We start from the raw sequence: 18,026 nt of genomic DNA, 5'->3' as shown, positions 1-18,026 counted from the left end.
AGCCAGTTATTTCTGGGTGTGATGATGCTAAATTATCTGAGCCCAGATTTGATCCCTGGTCATCCCGACTCTGGGGCTGGTGCTCTTACTCACTGGGCCACCTGGCCACCCTTGGAAAAAGAATTTCAAAAGCTCACTGAAGAGAATCATTACTTCAGAATTAGATTGGAGCAAATGGAAGCTAATGACTTTATGAGAAATCAAGATGCTGTTAAACAGATCCAAACAAATGAAAGAATAGAAGGCAATGTGAAATATCTCATGGGAAAAACCACTGACCTGGAAAATAGATCCAGGAGAGATAATTTAAAAATTATTGGACTACCTGAAAGGCATGATCAAAGAAAGAACCTAGAAATCACCTCCAAGAAATTCTCAAGGAAAACTGCCCTGATGTTTTAGAACTAAAGGGCAAAATAGAGGTTGAAAGAATCCACCAATCTCCTCCTGAAAAAGATCCCAAAAAGAAAACTCCTAGGAATATTATAACCAGGTTCCAGAATTCCCAGATTAAGGAGAGAATATTACAAGCAGCCAGGAAGAAACAATTTGAATATTGTGGAAATACAATCAGGATAACCCAAGATCTGGCAGCTTCTACACTGGGGAATCCAAGGACCTGGAATATGATATTCCAGAGGTCAAAGGAGCTGGGATTAAAACCAAGAATCACCTACCCAGCAAAACTGAGTATCATGTTTCAGGGGAAAATATGGTTATTCAGTGGAATAGAGGGCTTTCAAGCATTCTTTTTTTTTTTTTAAAGCAAGTGGAGTTAAGAAACTTGCTCAAGGTTACAAGGCCAGTTATTTCTGGGTGTGGTGCTAAGTATCAGAGACCAGATTCTATCCCAGTTCATCCCGACTCTGGGGCCAGTGCTCTTACTCTCTGTGCTACCTGGCTGCCCCTCTTTCAAGCACTCTTGAGTTGAATAGAAAATTTGACATTCAGATACAAGAAGCAAGAGAAGCATGAGAAGGTAAACAGGCAAAAGAAATTATAACGAACTTATGAAAGTTGAATTATTAACATTCCTACATGGAAAAACAATAATTGTAACTGATGAAATTTTTATCAGTATGAAAATAGTTGAAGGGAATAGAAATATATATATGTCTATATATGAGGGTATATGGGCATATGAATACATATGTGAATGTGTGTATATATGTTTACAGGTATACATAGACAAAGGACACAGGACTAATTTAATAGGAAGGGATGATATTTAAAAGGTGAAATTACGAGCTGAGAGAGGAATATAATGACAGGAGATTGGGAGAGACAGAATGGGGTAAACTATCTCATATAGGAGAGGCAAGAGAAAATGGTTACAATGGAGGGGAAGAATAGGAAGGCAAAAGGGAATGGGTCAACCTTATTCTCATTGAATTTGGTATGGGGAGGGAATGAAATACACACTAAATAGGGTATCTCACCCTACAGGAGAGTAGGGGGGAAGGGGATGCCAGGCTGGGGGGGAGGGAAGTTGGAAGCACCCACTTTTGAAAAGGGAAAGGATCAAAGTAGAGAATAGAACAAGTGGGAAGTAGGATAGAAGGGAGGGAAATATAGTTACAATATATCTACTATGTTATTGTTTTGCATTAGCCACACATGTACAACCTATACTGAACTGTTTATCTTCCCAGTAAGGGTGGGTGACAAGGGAGGAAGGGAATGAATCTGGAATTCAAAGTTTTAAAATCAAATGTTTAAAAAATATATGTATACTATTATTAATACTATTTTACATGTAATTGTGAAATAAAATATACAGGCACTGGGACATAGAGATCCACCATGCCCTACTGGAAAAGTCGAAAGGGGTATGGGAGAAAATATGGGACAGACTGGAGGAGGGGATATACTATGGGGCTGCTATTTTGGGGGGAGTGGGTAGGGGAAAAATGGGGAGAAAATTTGTAATTCAAAATCTGGCAGAAATGAATGATGTAAATCAGAAGTTAATAAAGCATTTGAAAAATGAAAAAAAAAAAAGAGATATAGAGGTCAGCTCAGGAACTTAGATGACCAAGGGCAAGACCAAGCAAGGATGAATACCCAACCAAAAAATGTAGCAGGAGGAGAGCTCCAATTCAGGAACTAAAGCTGGAAAGATGAATAAACCAAAGAATTAAAAGGATTAATTTTAATTATTAATAATTAAAAATATTCCATGTTAAAAATTAATGTATATCTAGAGATTACCCCAAAAGGAGAGATTGAATAATTCTATAATAAGTGAAAGCAGAGACTCAAAGAAAAAATTGATTGTCCACAAGAATTACATGAGTAATAAAGCAAGAGATAAAAAGTGAAGAAAGAATTGAAATGAGAATAAATAGCTTAGAAGGAAAGTGGTAAATTTTACCCAAGTAACAGATTTTCTGAAAAATCAGAATAGACCAAACAGAAATTGATGACTGCAGGAGACATCAAGAGACATTAGAAGAAAATTGAAAGTTTGAAAAAATAGAAGGAAATGTAAAATATCTCATTTTTTTAACTGACCTAGAAAACAGGTCAAGAAGAGATGGTAATTTAATATCATTGGATTTTCCCAAAACCAAGATTTTTAAAATGAATAAGAGCCTAAACAGTCTATACATGAAAATTCCCACATCTGTTGGAACCAGAGGAAAAACTGAAGACAGAATCTACTGATAACTTCCTGAAAGAAACCACAAAAGGAAAAGTTCCAGTAATGTCAAAGCCAAAATTCAGAGTTTCCACATTTAAAGAAAATCAGCATTATCAACAACCCAGCAGCTTCCAGTATAAATGAAAGATCTTAGAATACCATATTCCAAAAGGCAACAGATACAGGCTTATAACCAAAAACAACTTATTCTACAAAACTGAGTATAATGAGCAGCTAGATGGTACAGTGAATAGAGCATAGGCCCTGGAGTCAGGAAGCTCTGAGTTCAAATCAGAACTCAGACACTTAACACTTACTAGATGTGTGACCTCAGGCAAGTCATTTCACCTCAATTGCCCTGCCTTCCTCCTCCAAAAAAGACTTAAATAAATAAACAAACAAACAAATAAATGAGATAATGGGGGGAGGCTGGAGGAACATTGACAGATTTTTTTTTCCAGAGAATCATAAATTTTACTGTTTCTTTTCCATCATTTGGCACTGACAGATTTTTAATGGAATAGATTATTTCCAATAATATGAAAAGATCAGAGCCTAGTAGAAATTTTGAAATGCAAAACACAATCAAAGGAAACCCAGAAAGTACAAAAGAGCTAAGTGAAGATAAAATGCTAAACAATCTTAACAAGAGAGAAAGAAACAAGTATCCCCTCAGGACTTGAATTTCTTTGAAGGGTATTAAAGATGTTAGATAAGAAAAAAACTGGGGGACCTAGAGTGAACTGTTTATATTCAGAGGGTTTGGGGAGGAGAAAGGGAAGAAAAAGTAAAAGTAATAAACTATTATAGAAAGGAGAAAGAAGGGATAGAACTTGATACTTCTCTTAACTAGGATAAGGAGAAGAGAATACAAACATGAAGGGAATAGTAAGGAGCAAGCACCAAAAGAACTTCACTTTTATCTACACTGAAAAAGTAAGATGAATACAGGAAGTTTGGTGTATCTCAAACTCAACAGGGAGACAAATGGGGATGGGAAGAGAAGTTAAGAGGGAGGATGGTGCCAGGAATGGAATAATCACAAGCTAAACAAACTTCCTAATCATAAAAGGAGCATTAAAAAAAAAAAAAAGATCTAGAATTAGAGATGGGATGGGATTCCTATAAACTAGAGAATCACAAACAAATAGTGGTAATGAATGCAATGTAATATATTATTTCACCATAAGAAAATGTGAAAAAGGGTATGAGAGAATTGTGAACTGATGCAGAGTGAAGTGAACAGAACCAGGAGAATAATTTATACAAGAATAGCAACACTGAGAAGACAAACAACTTTGAAATAATTAAAAACTCATCAATGCAATGACCAATCATGTCTCCAGAGGACATAAAGCAAGCTACCCACCTCCTCACAGGGATGTTAGATACAAAGTGAAGAATTTTTTGTTAATGGCTACTGTGTGGGTTTGTTTTGCTTGACTATGCTTATTTATTACAAGGATTTTATTCTGTTTTTAATTGGGGTGGAGGAGGGAGAAGGGGAAAAAAAGTTAGCAATAAGATGCCCCAAAAGGAAGGGCACTGAAACATTTCCAAAAATAGGAGACATATAAAAGACAAGCAAAAGAAGTTCAGAAAAAAACCCCAGACAAGCAGGATAGTTTTGAAACTAAGCTGTGGATTTGTTTTTTGTGTGTGTGTCTGCACACACATGCGTTTTAAGTGATATGAAATGGAGATTCATGGTTTCATTTACAATCTCCTTTTTCCATTCTGCTGTGTATATGGAGATGATCTCTTTTTTTTTTTTTTTTTTGGTGTTAAGTTCAGAATTTTAAAAAATAATAATAATTTTAAAGAAAATGGGAGCAAGATCATAGGACTGACATAAGGCAAATATCCTAATTCTTACAAAGACTGAATAAAGTAGAGCCTACTCACTCTAGTAAACCTTGACTTCAATTTCTGGCAAATTTTTAGAATGTGTAACTTAAGAGATGGTTAGTGATCGTCTAGAAAGGTAACGATCCCTAAAAGTCAGTATTACTTAATCAAGAACAAGCCATACTAGACTAACCTCATTTCCTCTTTGACAGAGTTACTAAACTGCAGGTTCAGATGAAAGCTACATTTACCGAAATTTCAATTTGACAAATCTGTGGACAAGAGGTAGAGCTGTGTTGCTAGATCAGTGTTGTTTGATTTTTTCCCCCTCCTACCTATCTGACAGGCTCTTTCCAGTATTTGCTAGGCAACTATCATCCTACTTCCTAACCATGGGTGCCCTACCCCAAGTCTGTCCTTGACCTTCTAATCTTCTGTCTTTCAGTGATCTCATCTGTTGCCATGAGTTCAATTATCACCTCTGCAAATGAATTCCAAATTTACATAATCTAGGCCTAATCTCTCTTCAGAGTTCTAGTCCCAAATCACCAGCGATCTGTTTAACAACTTTACCTGTATGTCTCAGAGGCATCACAAATTGAACATGTCCAAAAAGGAATTAATTATCCTATTCATAAACCCATCAATTCTCACAAATTCCCAGTTTCTGTTGAGAGTACCACCAGCCATTTAGTCATCCAAGTTGGAAACCTCAAATTTGGGGCAAGTAGGTGGAGCAGTAGATAGAATCCTGGGGTCAGGAGGACATGAGTTCAAGTCCAGCCTCAGATACTCACTAGCTATGTGACCCTGGGCAAGTCATTTAACTGCCATTTGCCTCCAAAAAAGAAGTGGGAAAAAAAGAAACCCCAAATTCATCCTTAATTCTTGCCCCTTCCTTCTCCTTCTCACCATATACAATCACTTTTTAAGTCTAAGTCAATTCTACCTCTACAACTCTCATATCCCTCCAATGGCAGGAAGAATATCTACCAGAGTCCTTACCATGTGAATCAATCTATCTTAAAAGGTATCAAAATCATCCTTGAGACTTAATTGGTTTAGGGCCTAAAGGTTTTGGTTATTGATATCACTTCCTGGTAACTTGAGTAAAAAAGCAAGAAAGATCTGCTACTTGGCTGTGTTGCTTGGCTGGAGGACTACCAAGGAAGGACCACTGAGAAAGAAAAGCTGTTCTCAGTGGTGTCTCCATTTTATATCCTTATTGAATGTTTTCCCTGCTATAGCTAAGCAAATTATCTGTTATCTGTTACCAAATATCTGTTTGTTGACCTATTAGATTCTTATTTTGTTTTAAGATAAGATCTAAACTACCAAAAGACTGGCCTGAATAATTTTCTATAATCATTTTCTATACTCATATATATAACCTTCATCACTTCATGCTTGGAACATTTCAATTAGTCAGTCTTGATGGGTGTGAGGAATCACCTCAGAGTTGCTTTAATTTGCATTTTTCTGCCAAAGCCTTCTAATTGGCATCCAACCCTTCCCTCTGTAATCAATCCTCCACATGTCTGGTCATATTCTCAAGAACCACTGCTCAAGAGCCTCAAGAACCCTATTATCTAAGAGAAAATGAAAACCTTTTTTGCTTTGGTCATTTAAAGCCTTGCAAAATCTTACTCCTGACTATACTTCCATACTGGTTTCACACTACTCCAGGAAACTCAATGTCTCCCATTCACAGTATGTCTCATCTCCCACCTTTGTTCCTCTGCACAAGCTATTACCCAAGATTGAAATTATATCCTTTAGCATTGGCACTTCTACCATTAGACATAGGTCTCTTCAAAACACAATGCATGTATGACATCCTATAAAAAGTCTTTCTGGATTCCCCCAATTATTAGTACTTTGCCTCCCTGGCAATTTCTTTGTCTTACTATATATTTTGTATTTCCTTATCTCTGTGATTTTTGTTTCTCCCTACTCCCAATAGAATGTAAGTTCCTAGTGAGTAGTGACTGCTTAATTTTTGACTTTGTAGCCTCAGCTTCTCCCACAGGATCTTTAGCACACAGTAAGTGCTAAATAAATGCTTGTTGCCTTAAATGAAATTGAATTGAGAAAAGCACGAGTCAATAGTTCCTGGCAGTTCCTCAATTGCCTTCTTTCAGTGTTACCACAATACATGATTTTTATAGTTATTTACTAACTTCTCCTCTTTTACATATGTTGAAAATCAACCTCCCTCAAAATTGTCACCTCCAGAATAGACCTTTGTGTATATTTGTATATATTCCTACTGCTCTGTCATTTTTATTTCTTCATACAATACATTGTGTCCAAAGTAAAACTGGTGGCTCCACTGTGCCATTAATGGAGAAAAGTGTGTCCTAGAAGTTTGCCAGTAATGGGAGAATTAGCTACTCTCTCTCTGGCCCCCATTGAATCTAGTATAGCTTTGTCTCAGGCAAGTGAGGCAATAATTAGAGAGACTCAGAAAGAACCTCTCCTTTTTATTGTTGTTCGGTCATATCCAACTCTTTATGACCCCATGGATATGCCAGGCCTTCTACCCTACACTCTCAAAATCTGTCCAAGTTCATGTTTGTTGTTTCCATAATGCTACCTACCCATTTCATCCTCTGCCATCCCCTTTTCCTTTTGTCTTCAATCTTTCCCAACATCAGGTCTTTTCCAGTGGGTCCCATCTTCTCATTATGTGGCCAAAATATTTAAACTTCAGCTTCAGTATTTGACCTTCCAGTGAATAACCTGAATTAATTTTAAGTGTTGACTGATATGATCTCCTTGCTGTCCAAGGGACTCTCAAAAACCTTCTCAGCACAATTTGAAAGCACTTATTCTGTGGGGTTCAACTTTTCTTATAGTTCAACTCTCAAAGCTATACATTGCTACCAGAAAAAAACATAGCTTTGACTATACCAACCTTTGCCAGCAAGGTGATGTCTCTGCTTTTCAGTATGCTGTCCAGGTTTGCCACAGTTTTCCTTCCAAGGAGCAAGCCTCTTTTAAATTCATGGCTATAGTCACCATCTTCAGTAATCTTTGAATCCAAGACTGTAAAGTCTGACAGCTTCCATTTCTTCTCCCTCTATTTGCCAAGAAGTAATGGGAGCACTTGTAAAGATCTTAGTTTTGGTCTGGTTTTTTTACTGTTAAGTTTTAAGCCAGCTTTTATGCTCTCCTCTTTTACTCTCATCAAGAGGATTCTTCTTCTTTTTTTTTTTGGGGGGGGGGGGGGGGGGGGAGATTGGTTAAGTAGGGTTAAGTGACTTGCCCAGAGTTACACAGCTACTAAGTGTCAGAGGCCAGATTGAAACTCAGGCCCTCCTGCCACCAGGGCTGGTGTTCTACTCACTACACTACCACCTAGCAGCTCCCATCAAAAGGTTTCTTAATTTAATTAATTTGCTTTCTTCCATCATCTCAGGATTGTTGATATTTTTCCAGCTTTTGATTCATCCAGTCTGGCACTTCACATGATGTACTCTGCATATAAGCTAAATAAGGTGACAATATACAGCCTTATTGTACTCCCCTTCCAATCTTAAACCAATCAGCTGTTCCAGCTTCAGTTCAAACTGTTGCTTCTTGGCCCACATAGAGGCTTCTCAGGAGACAAGTAAGATGATGTGGTACTCCCATCTCTTTGAGCAGTTGCTACAGTTTGTTGTGATCCACCCAGTCAAAAGCACAATGAAGCAGAAGTAGATTTTTTTTTCTGGAACTCCCTTGCTTTCTCCATAATCCAGTGAATGTTGGCAATTTGGTCCCTAGTTCTTCTGCCTCTTCACATGCCAGTTTGCTCTTCTGGTAGTTGTCATTTCACATATTGCTGAAGCCTGGCTTGCAGAATGTTAAGCATAACCTTGCTGGCATGTGAAATGAACACAACTGTTCAGTAATCTGAATGTTCCTTGGTATTGCCTCTCTTTAGGACTGGAACATAAATTGATTTTTTTCCAAACCAGCGGCCATTCTTGAGTTTTCCATATTTGCTGACATATTGAATACAATACTTTAACAGCATTATAGCTCAACTGGAATTCCATTACCTCTACTAGTCTTACTGTTAGCAAACTTTTCTTTTCTTTTTTTTTTTTTGCTTTTTGGAGGGGGAAGGTAGGGCAATTGGGGTTAAGTGACTTGCCCAAGGTCACACAGCTAGTTTTGTGTTAAGTGTCTGAGACCAGATTTGAACTCAGGTCCTCCTGACTTCAGGGACTGTGTTCTATTCACTGTGCCACCTAGCCACCCCTAGCAAACTTTTCTTTACCAAGCTTTCTTCCCATCAGAATATGAATATTTAGCTCATTCAGTGTCTAGTTCTAGATTTACTCAGGCTTCTTTGCTTTGGGGGAGCTAAATAATAGACTTTCAGTAAGAATCTCTTTGGTTTGTTTTGACCCCTAAACCAGAAAAAATTCAACCAGTTTGTGAAAGGGTCTCTCCCCCTATGTTCCAGAGTAACCATAGTCCAGCTTAATTACTTTTAGTCTCCTCTAGGAAACACAACAGAGACAGACAGACACACAGACAAACACACCAACACAGACACCCCCTCCCCAGGTGAACAACGTCTTAAAGGAACTGGTTTCTTTAAAAATGTCTATTGGGGGTGGCTAGGTGGCACAGTGAATAGAACACTGACCCTGGAGTTTAGGATCTGAGTTCAAATTTAGCCTCAGACACAATACAAAAACTAGCAATGTAACCTCAGGCAAGTCATGTAACCCCAACTGCCCTCTAAAAAGCAAAAAAAAAAAAAAGTCTACCAGACACATACTCCAAAGAGGTCTTTGATAAGAAATCCCCATGTAAACTAAAAAAATTCATAATAGTACTTTTTGTAGTAGTAAAGAACTGGGAACAATGAGGACAGTCATTGAGGAATGGCTCCCAGGCCTCAATTTCTCTTCAGCAGAAAGAATCCTAGAGGGCTGAGGTGACCAGTTTAGGAAACCTACAGTGTTTCAATGGTAAGACAGATCACAATTGCCACCATTCATCAACATTCTAAAAGAGACAGGCTAGAGGCTGTCATGAAACTTGTGGCCACTGCTATTGTTGTTTGTTCTTAAAGAGGACTATGATGTCAGGGAGATGATGACATGACATGCAATTGAACTAGATTTAAGAGAAGTATTGAGGTTTGTGGTTTAGGGGTGCTCGAGACCCCAAAATATCAACAAGTCAGGTCCTGCCGAATGAATTCGATTCAAGTCTTCTCTCAGCCAAATTAAAGCAAAGCTTATTGAAGATTCACCATAGTGGGCAGACTCTCAAGGAGCCTAAATATCTGTGATGCTTGTCCAATACAAGCGAGTCAGAATGATCTAATTCAGAGTGAATCTGTGCTAGATTACTGTCAGCCTCTTTATGGAGGCAAGATGGATCTTATATACAGAAAGATTGTGAGAGTATTTAGGGGTGGTTTAGAGGAGGAGTTTGGGGAGGGTCTTGAGGAGGAGTCTGAGGAGGGTCTTGAGGAACTGAGGTCAGACTCCAGTAATGGGATTAAAGGTAGCTGAAGGCTACCTGGAGAAGACCGACAATGGAGGATTTAGGCTAGTTTATGGGTAACAGATTTGGGTATAGATATTTTGATAGGATCAAGGGTGGGAAGTAGCTGGACAACAGAGGGCTAGGCTAAGTTAAGAGTAACAGAGATTTGGGCCAAGGATAATGAAAGGCATATAGCCTCAGGCAAATGCCTCATTAAATAGGAAGATTCAATCAGAGTTCCAGGGGTTTCCCAGAGCCAGCAGGGTTATGCAAAATCTTCAGTCTTACTTTCTCCTCCAGAGATATCTGAGTCCAGGGGCCAGATACATATCAGGACAACTGGGGATGGTCCTGAGATACAGTGGGAGACCTTGACCTTTTTAAGCTGAGGCCTATTAAACTGAAGCAAAGTCCTCATTCAGTGATTAAGGCTAAGTAAGAAAAGAGGCAGAGAATGGCTTCTTTACCTAGTCAAATAGAATGAAAAAAAGTAAATCTGGGTGGGGAAGACCCTCAGGGTTTCTGGTCAAAACAAACAATTGTTATTTATATTCACTCTGCGATAGGAAGCAGAGGAGTTTTACCTCGAAACTAGCCATTTTCTCTTTCTATTCACAGGTTGTTTGTCCTTCATTTTCAAAGAGGAGCATAATGTAAGGGATGTGATGCCAAGACAGGCAAGTGAATTGGATTTAAGTGAGGGAGGGCTGTGCAAAGTCACCAGCCTCACCTTCAACTCCAGAGCCATCCAGGTCCAGTTGCCAGATATAGATCAGCACAAGTGGAGATGGCCCTTGGTCACTGCTGAGGTCAATACTAGAGACTTCTTCCAACCCCTGGCACTCTCCCCACAGTTCCTTCCAATTGTTTACATATCCTTTGTAAACATCTGCATACACAATGCAACTCTACTCCCAAATCTTTCTACCTATTGCCTGGGAGTGATGAAGGAGAAAGCTTTGGGAAGATTGTCAGAAAGGATAATATAGTTTCCCTATAGTTTTGCTATGGAACAACTATTTTACTGTGTTGTTGTAAACCATATTATCACTAAAAAGTCCATTGTTGGAATCTGTGAATTAGGTTAGACAATGAATAGCAGGTTTCCTAAAGGCAACGAGAGACAGAGCCAGATTTTAATAATTCTCATATTTCAGAGTGATATTTCATCTCTTTTCCCCACAGTCAAAGTTTGAATTGGTTCAGTATAGAAAGCTCAAGCTGTGTGAACTTAGTCTGGCAGTTAGTAGGCTAAGATCCAATGAGGATGGGGGCTTTTGGGGAAGTCAGCACATGTCCACTGAATATCCTCTAGTACTTTCCTATTTTAAGAATAGTGCCATGTGGTCGCTGAATTATGTATTACTTTCTACTTGACTGATTAAGATTAAAGAAAGCAGGAAAACAAGTCTGGTGTAGTCAGCTTTTACTACAGCACCGACCAAATATAATCCTAGCCCATATTACTTGTCACATTATGTTTAAATGCTTGTTATGATCTGTTTTCATTGGGTTACTTTCAGGGAACTTCCCTTCCACAATTTCTTGCTATTTTCCAATACAATACTATTCATAATCAGATGGCATAACTTCCTACCTGGGGTTAGGAAGACCAGATTTCATATCTGGCCTCAAACATTTGCAAGCTATGTGATCTAGACAACCGAGAAGGGAATAATCAGTTCCTTTTTTTTAAAAGCAATCAGGGTTGAGTAACTTGCTCAAGGTTACACAGCCAGTTATTTCTGGGTGTGGTGCTAAGTATCAGAGCCCCGAATTCGATCCCAGGTCATCTGGACTCCAGGGTCAGTGTTCTTACTGAGCCACCTGGCTGCCCCTGAATAATCAATTTCTATGGCAACTATTACATACCAAGACAGCTAGGTGGCGCATGGATAGAGTGCTGGCCTGGATTTAGGGAGACTCAGTTGCCAGAGTGCAAATTTGACCTCAGATATCTATCTACTAGCTGTGTGATCCTGTGTTGGGAGCCAAAGAGACCAGAGCCAGGACTTCAGATAATTACCTTGATATCAGTGGGCCCGAATATCAAAGACCTCTTTGAGAAGTGACTTTTTGTCAAATTAGCTCCTGAGCTCTTTTGATAAGGGTTACACTTATAAGGGATGTTGTTTGAGTTCTGAGACCAACAGGCTCAGCCCCAAGACTTTAGTTGTTCAAAACCAAAATATTTGAATTCTTAGGTGGTCAGTTCCTATGCAGATGTACTTGATGATGCAGCTTTGGCTTCAGGCCTTGAAGCCAGCTCTCCAGAGCATCCTTTGTAAAGTGACTACATATGAAAGGAGTTAACTGACTTTTCCTAAGACTTTCTGGCACCTAGAGAACAAAAGCCTTCTGCCATGCTTCTTCCAGGATAAGACAGACTAAGATAAGGATATGAATACTTGAGATCCCTTCCTTTGTCTCATTGCTCTATAAAAACCTTGTCCTAAGAATCAATAAATGGAGTTCATCATTCTTCCTTGAACTACCCACATGGCCTGGTCATTTCTTTTTCACATCTCTGAATCATGCTATGTGCTAGACACTGAGCAGCCCACGGCAACCCTGGGTACATCACTTCATGCTGTTTGCCTCAGTTTCCTCATCTGTAAAATGAGCTGCAGAAGGAAATGGCAAACCACTCCAGTATCTCTGCCAAGAAGACCCCAAAAGGGGGGTCATGAGGAGTGGGACAACTGAACAACAATATCCTAGACACTATGCGGATAAGCACTTTACAAATAGAATCTCACTTTATCCTCACAACATCCTTGGGGAGTGGGCATTGTTATTATCCCCATTTTATAGCTGAGGAAACTGAGGCAAACCATGGTTAAGTGACTTGCCCAGAGTCACACAGCTAGCGTCTAAAACCATATATGAAGTCACATTTTCTTAACTCTAGACCCTGATACACTGTGCCACCAAACTTCCAGACTAGTCCCTTAACCTGTCTGCGTTAGTTTCCCCATCTGTAAAATGAGGATAATAATAGCATCTACCTCCCAAGGCTGTTGTGAGGATAAAACAAGATATTTGTAAAGTCCTTTGCAGACCTTAAAGTGCTCCCTTAAAACACTGGTTATTATTATTACTTTCTACTGACATCCTTCATAAGGTTTTGCAAATAAATTTATAATTTAAACTAGGGTTCCTTTTGGCTACCATACCTTTCTGCTTGGCAAATATGGTGAAGGCAGGGGGCGGAGCCAAGATGGCGGAGTAGAAGCAAGACCTTCCCTCAGCTCCGGCTTCCACCTTCCCCAATCCATGTAAAAAGGGGACTCTAAACAAACTTTGGAGCTGCAGAACCCACAAAGTGACACAGAGAAGCTAACCTCCCACTGGGGACAGCCTGGCAGGCTGGAAGGAATCCAGCGCAGTGCTCTGGGAGCTGAGCCCAGCTCCACATCAAGGCTTTAGCCCCAGGGTGGGCCTGACCAGCCTCTGGCCAGAGGGACTCCATATCAGCAGCAGCAGTGACCATTTCCAGATTTATCAACACATAGATGCAAAGAACAAAGTGAGAGGCCAGTGCAGTCTGGACTTTGGGACCAGTAAGTGGGAGTGCGTGGCTTTTACCCCCGGAAAGAGAAGCCGCTGAGATGCCAGCACAGCCAGCCAGTGCCTTGTGGCAGCTTCAGCTCCTGGCCTGCAGAGTGTAGGGGGACCATGCACCAGTCTGAGGGGTAATCGCTCTTGCTTTAACCTGATTGGATCTGGAATGCAGTCTAGGGTAGAGGTCCTGAGGTGTGTGTCCAGCTTGCCAGATTGTGTGGAGACCTCAGAGAGGGCACCCATCTAATACCTCTGACAGCTGAGAAAACCCCAGCATTTGGGACAAAAGCTCCCCTGTCTGGTGGCAGAGTCCTACTGTGACAAAAAGCCCAAAAGTCAAGTAATTGAGTGGCAAAATGAGCAGGCAAAGGAAACAAAGCAGACAGAAGATTCCAATATTACACTCCTATTTTGGGGACAAAAAGGAGCAAAGCATGGAACAGGAGGAAAACAGTGAAGTCAGAACTCCTGCACCAAAAGCTTTAAAGGAAAATATAAGCTGGTTACAGGCCATAGAGGACCTTAGGAAGCAAATAAGAGAAGTGGAGGAAAAATCGGGCAGAGAAATGAGAACAATGCAAGAAAATTATTAAATGAGAGTCAACAGCCTGACTAAGGAAAATAATACCTTAAAAAACAGACTGACTCAAATGGCAAAGGAGGCTCGAAAAGGCAATAAGGAGAAGAATGCCTTAAAAAGCCAAATTTGCCAGATGGAAAAAGAACCTCAAAAGCTCAATGAGGAGAATCATTGCTTCAGAATTAGATTGGAGCAAATGGAAGCTAATGACTTTATGAGAAATCAAGATGCTGTTAAACAGATCCAAACAAATGAAAGAATAGAAGGCAAATATGGTCAAGGCTTTCCACTCCTAGAAAGTACGCCCTTCTCTCCTATGCCTCTCAGCAGTGAAGTCTCAGTTTCAGATATAATATCTGGTTTCAGATATTATTTCTGAAACTTACTATTGGTATGATGTTTGAAGTATTTCACTCTAGTCTCAATTTCCACATCTGAAAATGTAACTGTAGTACTTAACTCCAGGGACTGTTTTGAATCTCAAATGAGATTATATAGGTAAAAATGCTATTAAGTATAACCCCTCCTTTCCATCTATCCATCCACAATATGGCCTTGTCTCTTCCCCACCCTTTTCTCACCTGACACTAGTGCACTCCCAGCTCCTACCCCATTCTACATAGACTGTTATACTCCCTAGGAAGGTAGAGGAAAATACACTCACTGGGCGAAGAAGTCCTGACTGAGTGCAAATTCATCTGCCTACTACATCTACCTGTTCCAAAGCCAAATGTCACATGGACATTGGCTATAGAGTTTCTATTTTAAAAGAAATTCTTTGTTATATGGGATAGCTTCGTGAGAGGGGGAAAAGAGGGATGGGGGGGGGGGGGAAATCTAGGTAATGAAAAAAACAACAAAAAAAATCAATTTTTTTTAAAGAGAGAGAGAAGACCATCTATGCCTTCATTTTCCAAACTGAGGTCCACGGAAGTGAAGTGACTGTCCAAGGTTACACAGGAACCAAGAGAGCCAAGATTTAAGGTTAGGTCCTTTAATGTGCTATTTAATTTTACTGAACCTTGTTTCCTCTTTTCCCCTTTGTTTTAAAAAATGGCTGTTTGGAAGGGATAGGGGAGGGCTACCTTAGGAAATATAGCTGACGTAAAAACAAAATGTATCAATACAATTTTATTTGAAAAAAAATTAGGCATTTGAGTCTCCCCTCGGGTGCCTGTGTGACTTTGGGCAAGTCACTTAACTTCCTTGGGCTTCAGGTTCAACTACAAAAAGAGGGGGTTACAGGCCATAGAGGACCTTAGGAAGCAAATAAGAGAAGTGGAGGAAAAATCGGGCAGAGAAATGAGAACAATGCAAGAAAATTATTAAATGAGAGTCAACAGAAAACTGGACTAGAAAACTCAGGTCCCCTCCAGCCCTAGGTGATTCATCCACCCATGATACTGACGAGCAACACCACTCCCTAACTCTATTTCCTCCAAAAGCAGAGAGAAAAGTAATCAAATTAATTCTACGAGGATTCTGGAAAGGGTGTGACAATCAACTGCACCATTAGCTCGGGAATGAGTCACCAGATTAAAACTCCCTTCCCTCACCACTCCAGCCAGACAGAAGTAAACTCCTTGAGGGTGGCTGACTTCCTTTTTTATATCTGTATTCTTCATACTTTGCTGTACTGGCAGAAAATAGGTGCTTTAATAGTCAGTAAATATTTTTGTTGTTCAGTCCTGTCCTACTCTTCGTGACCCCATTTGACCTTTTCGTGACTAAGACACCGAAGGAAATGGATTTCCTTCTCCAGTAAATCCATTTTGTCATGCATTCAGAAGTTTGCCCACAATTATACAGGCTAGGACGTGTGTGAGGCTGGATTTGAACTCAGGCCTTCTGACTCCAGACCTAGTGTTTTATCCAAGCTTTTTTATAGTTAAATACTATTTCATTCGTTCATGCAAGCATTCCATACTCAGCTGAGGTGCCAACTCCCAAAAGAGGCCTTTCCTGATATTACCAATAGTTCTCTCCCTCTTCAATACCTGGAGTTATCGGTGTAGATGCACATGCTCTATCGACACCCTGTACCCATACCCCCCGTTAACTGCTGTCCCAATAGTCTGGGTGAGAAAGAAATCTCTGCTTGCAGCATGTAGCTACTCCCATATCCCCCAGAGTGCACGCTCTGTGAATACGGTTCACTTCTGTCTTTGTTCAGCTCCTAGCACGCTGCCTGGTACACGGACATTTTTTTTCCTTTGACCGATTGCCACTCCCCCAACTCCACACAGCTGGATCCCGGGATGGCAGCTGTCTCCGGAAAGGGGGAGCACAGAGATCAGCGTGAGCCAAGCGCCAGCTCCCAGTCCCAGCTCCGTGCTGCCAGGACGCGGGACTAGCACGCATGCGGAGCCCGATTCCAGAGGGCAGGGAGGCAACGGGAGAGAGGGGGAGAGAAGTTCGGGCGTAAGAAAGCAGGGCGGAGGAAGAAGGGAGGACGGACGTATTTCCGCTCCGGCGGACAAATAATACTGGTCCAAGGGGAGGAGGCCAGTACTCCTGGACCCTTGAACGGAGTGGTAAACGGGTGGGAAAAAGTGGGGAGAAAAGGGCGGTATCGCACCCCTTGAATTGCACACACCCCACACTCTTTCCCCCCCACCTCTAGCTTCCTCCTGGAGCCGCAGCCACCCCAGCAGACGAAGCCGCGCGCGCTGTTCCAGGCCGCCTGGAACGAGCCTTCCCCGCCTCGGCCCCTCCTCCCCAGCCCGCCCACGCGGTGCCGGAGTCGCGCGCCAGACCGCGCGCACGGGCGCGCACGTTCCTGCGCCTGCGCGTCACTCAGGCCTGCCAGTGCGTGGTGGGTGCTGCCGGCCCCCGGAGGGGCGGGGGGGAATTAAAGAAAAAAAACTGCGCGTGGAATCGATCCAGGTGAGAGGCGCGCTTGCTGATGGGGTCGGGGGATTCAGGGGGACAGGTCCCGTGGAGCAATTGAGTCCCGAGCGTTGCGGGGCAAGGAAGTAAGGTGCTGGGTTGGGGGGGCGTGCGCGGCGCGTATGGGGTGGGGGTGGGGTCGGGAACGGGCGCGTGTAAACGTGCCCAGCGGGGCGGGGAAAGGGCGAGCTTGCCCCAGACTAGGGAACCCTCTAACCCCAGCCCCCCCACACACACACCTCTAGGGCACACCTACCCCCCTTCTCTTGTCCTGGTCCCCAGTTCGTGGGCGGGATGCTTGGGGAAGAAAGTATGCGACTCCGTCCCTCGTGGGACTTCGCCTTCCCTACCCTTGGGATGGGATGGAGCAGAAACTGAGGGGTGGGGGTGGTCTGGAGACGGAAGTGGCATACCTGCCCCTGGGGAGAGGGGAAAGGGGAGAAGATGGGGCCGAGGATTGGGGAAAGAGTGAAGGACTGGTTCCCTAACTAATTCGCCCTCCACCAAACACAGGGAAATCCCCCAGCACACCCATACCATGGCATCTGGAGTAGAAGTCTTGCGATTCCAGCTCCCGGGGCATGAGGCTGCTACACTTCGAAACATGAACCAGCTCCGGGCAGAAGAGCGCTTCTGCGATGTCACTATCGTGGCCGATAGCCTCAAGTTCCGGGGCCACAAGGTAATCTTGGCAGCCTGCTCCCCATTTCTTCGTGACCAGTTTCTCCTCAATCCCAGTTCAGAACTGCAGGTCTCGCTAATGCACAGTGCCAGAATCGTGGCAGACCTCCTCCTCTCCTGCTATACTGGTGCTCTGGAGTTTGCTGTCCGTGACATTGTCAACTATCTGACTGCTGCCTCCTATCTCCAGATGGAGCATGTGGTAGAAAAATGTAGAAATGCCTTGAGCCAATTCATTGAACCCAAGATTGGCCTAAAAGAGGATGGAGTTAGTGGAGGGTTTGGATTGACTGGGCTCAGCTCCACCAAGTCATTCCTCCCACC

General features: G+C 41.9%; 1 protein-coding gene across 1 annotated transcript in view; it reads left to right on the top strand.

The window, feature by feature from the left end:
* The window catches only part of ZBTB12 (zinc finger and BTB domain containing 12), a 98,587-nt gene that overhangs the window by 78,635 nt on the left and 1,926 nt on the right, over window positions 1–18,026 (top strand). Inside the window, 2 exon segments of the mRNA XM_069073292.1 lie at window positions 16,931–17,018; window positions 17,535–18,026. The exon segment at window positions 17,535–18,026 is cut by the window's right edge and continues 11 nt beyond it. Of these exon segments, the coding sequence (XP_068929393.1) occupies window positions 17,560–18,026 (467 nt within the window). The 5' untranslated portion in view covers window positions 16,931–17,018; window positions 17,535–17,559.

This window comes from Petaurus breviceps, unplaced genomic scaffold (assembly GCF_028583685.1).
Source record: "Petaurus breviceps papuanus isolate PSGF00001 unplaced genomic scaffold, PetGlider_PUasm1.0 90865, whole genome shotgun sequence".
Lineage (NCBI taxonomy): Eukaryota > Metazoa > Chordata > Mammalia > Diprotodontia > Petauridae > Petaurus > Petaurus breviceps.
Note: the sequence above shows the minus strand (reverse complement) of the source record. Positions and strands in the feature narration are given on the sequence as shown.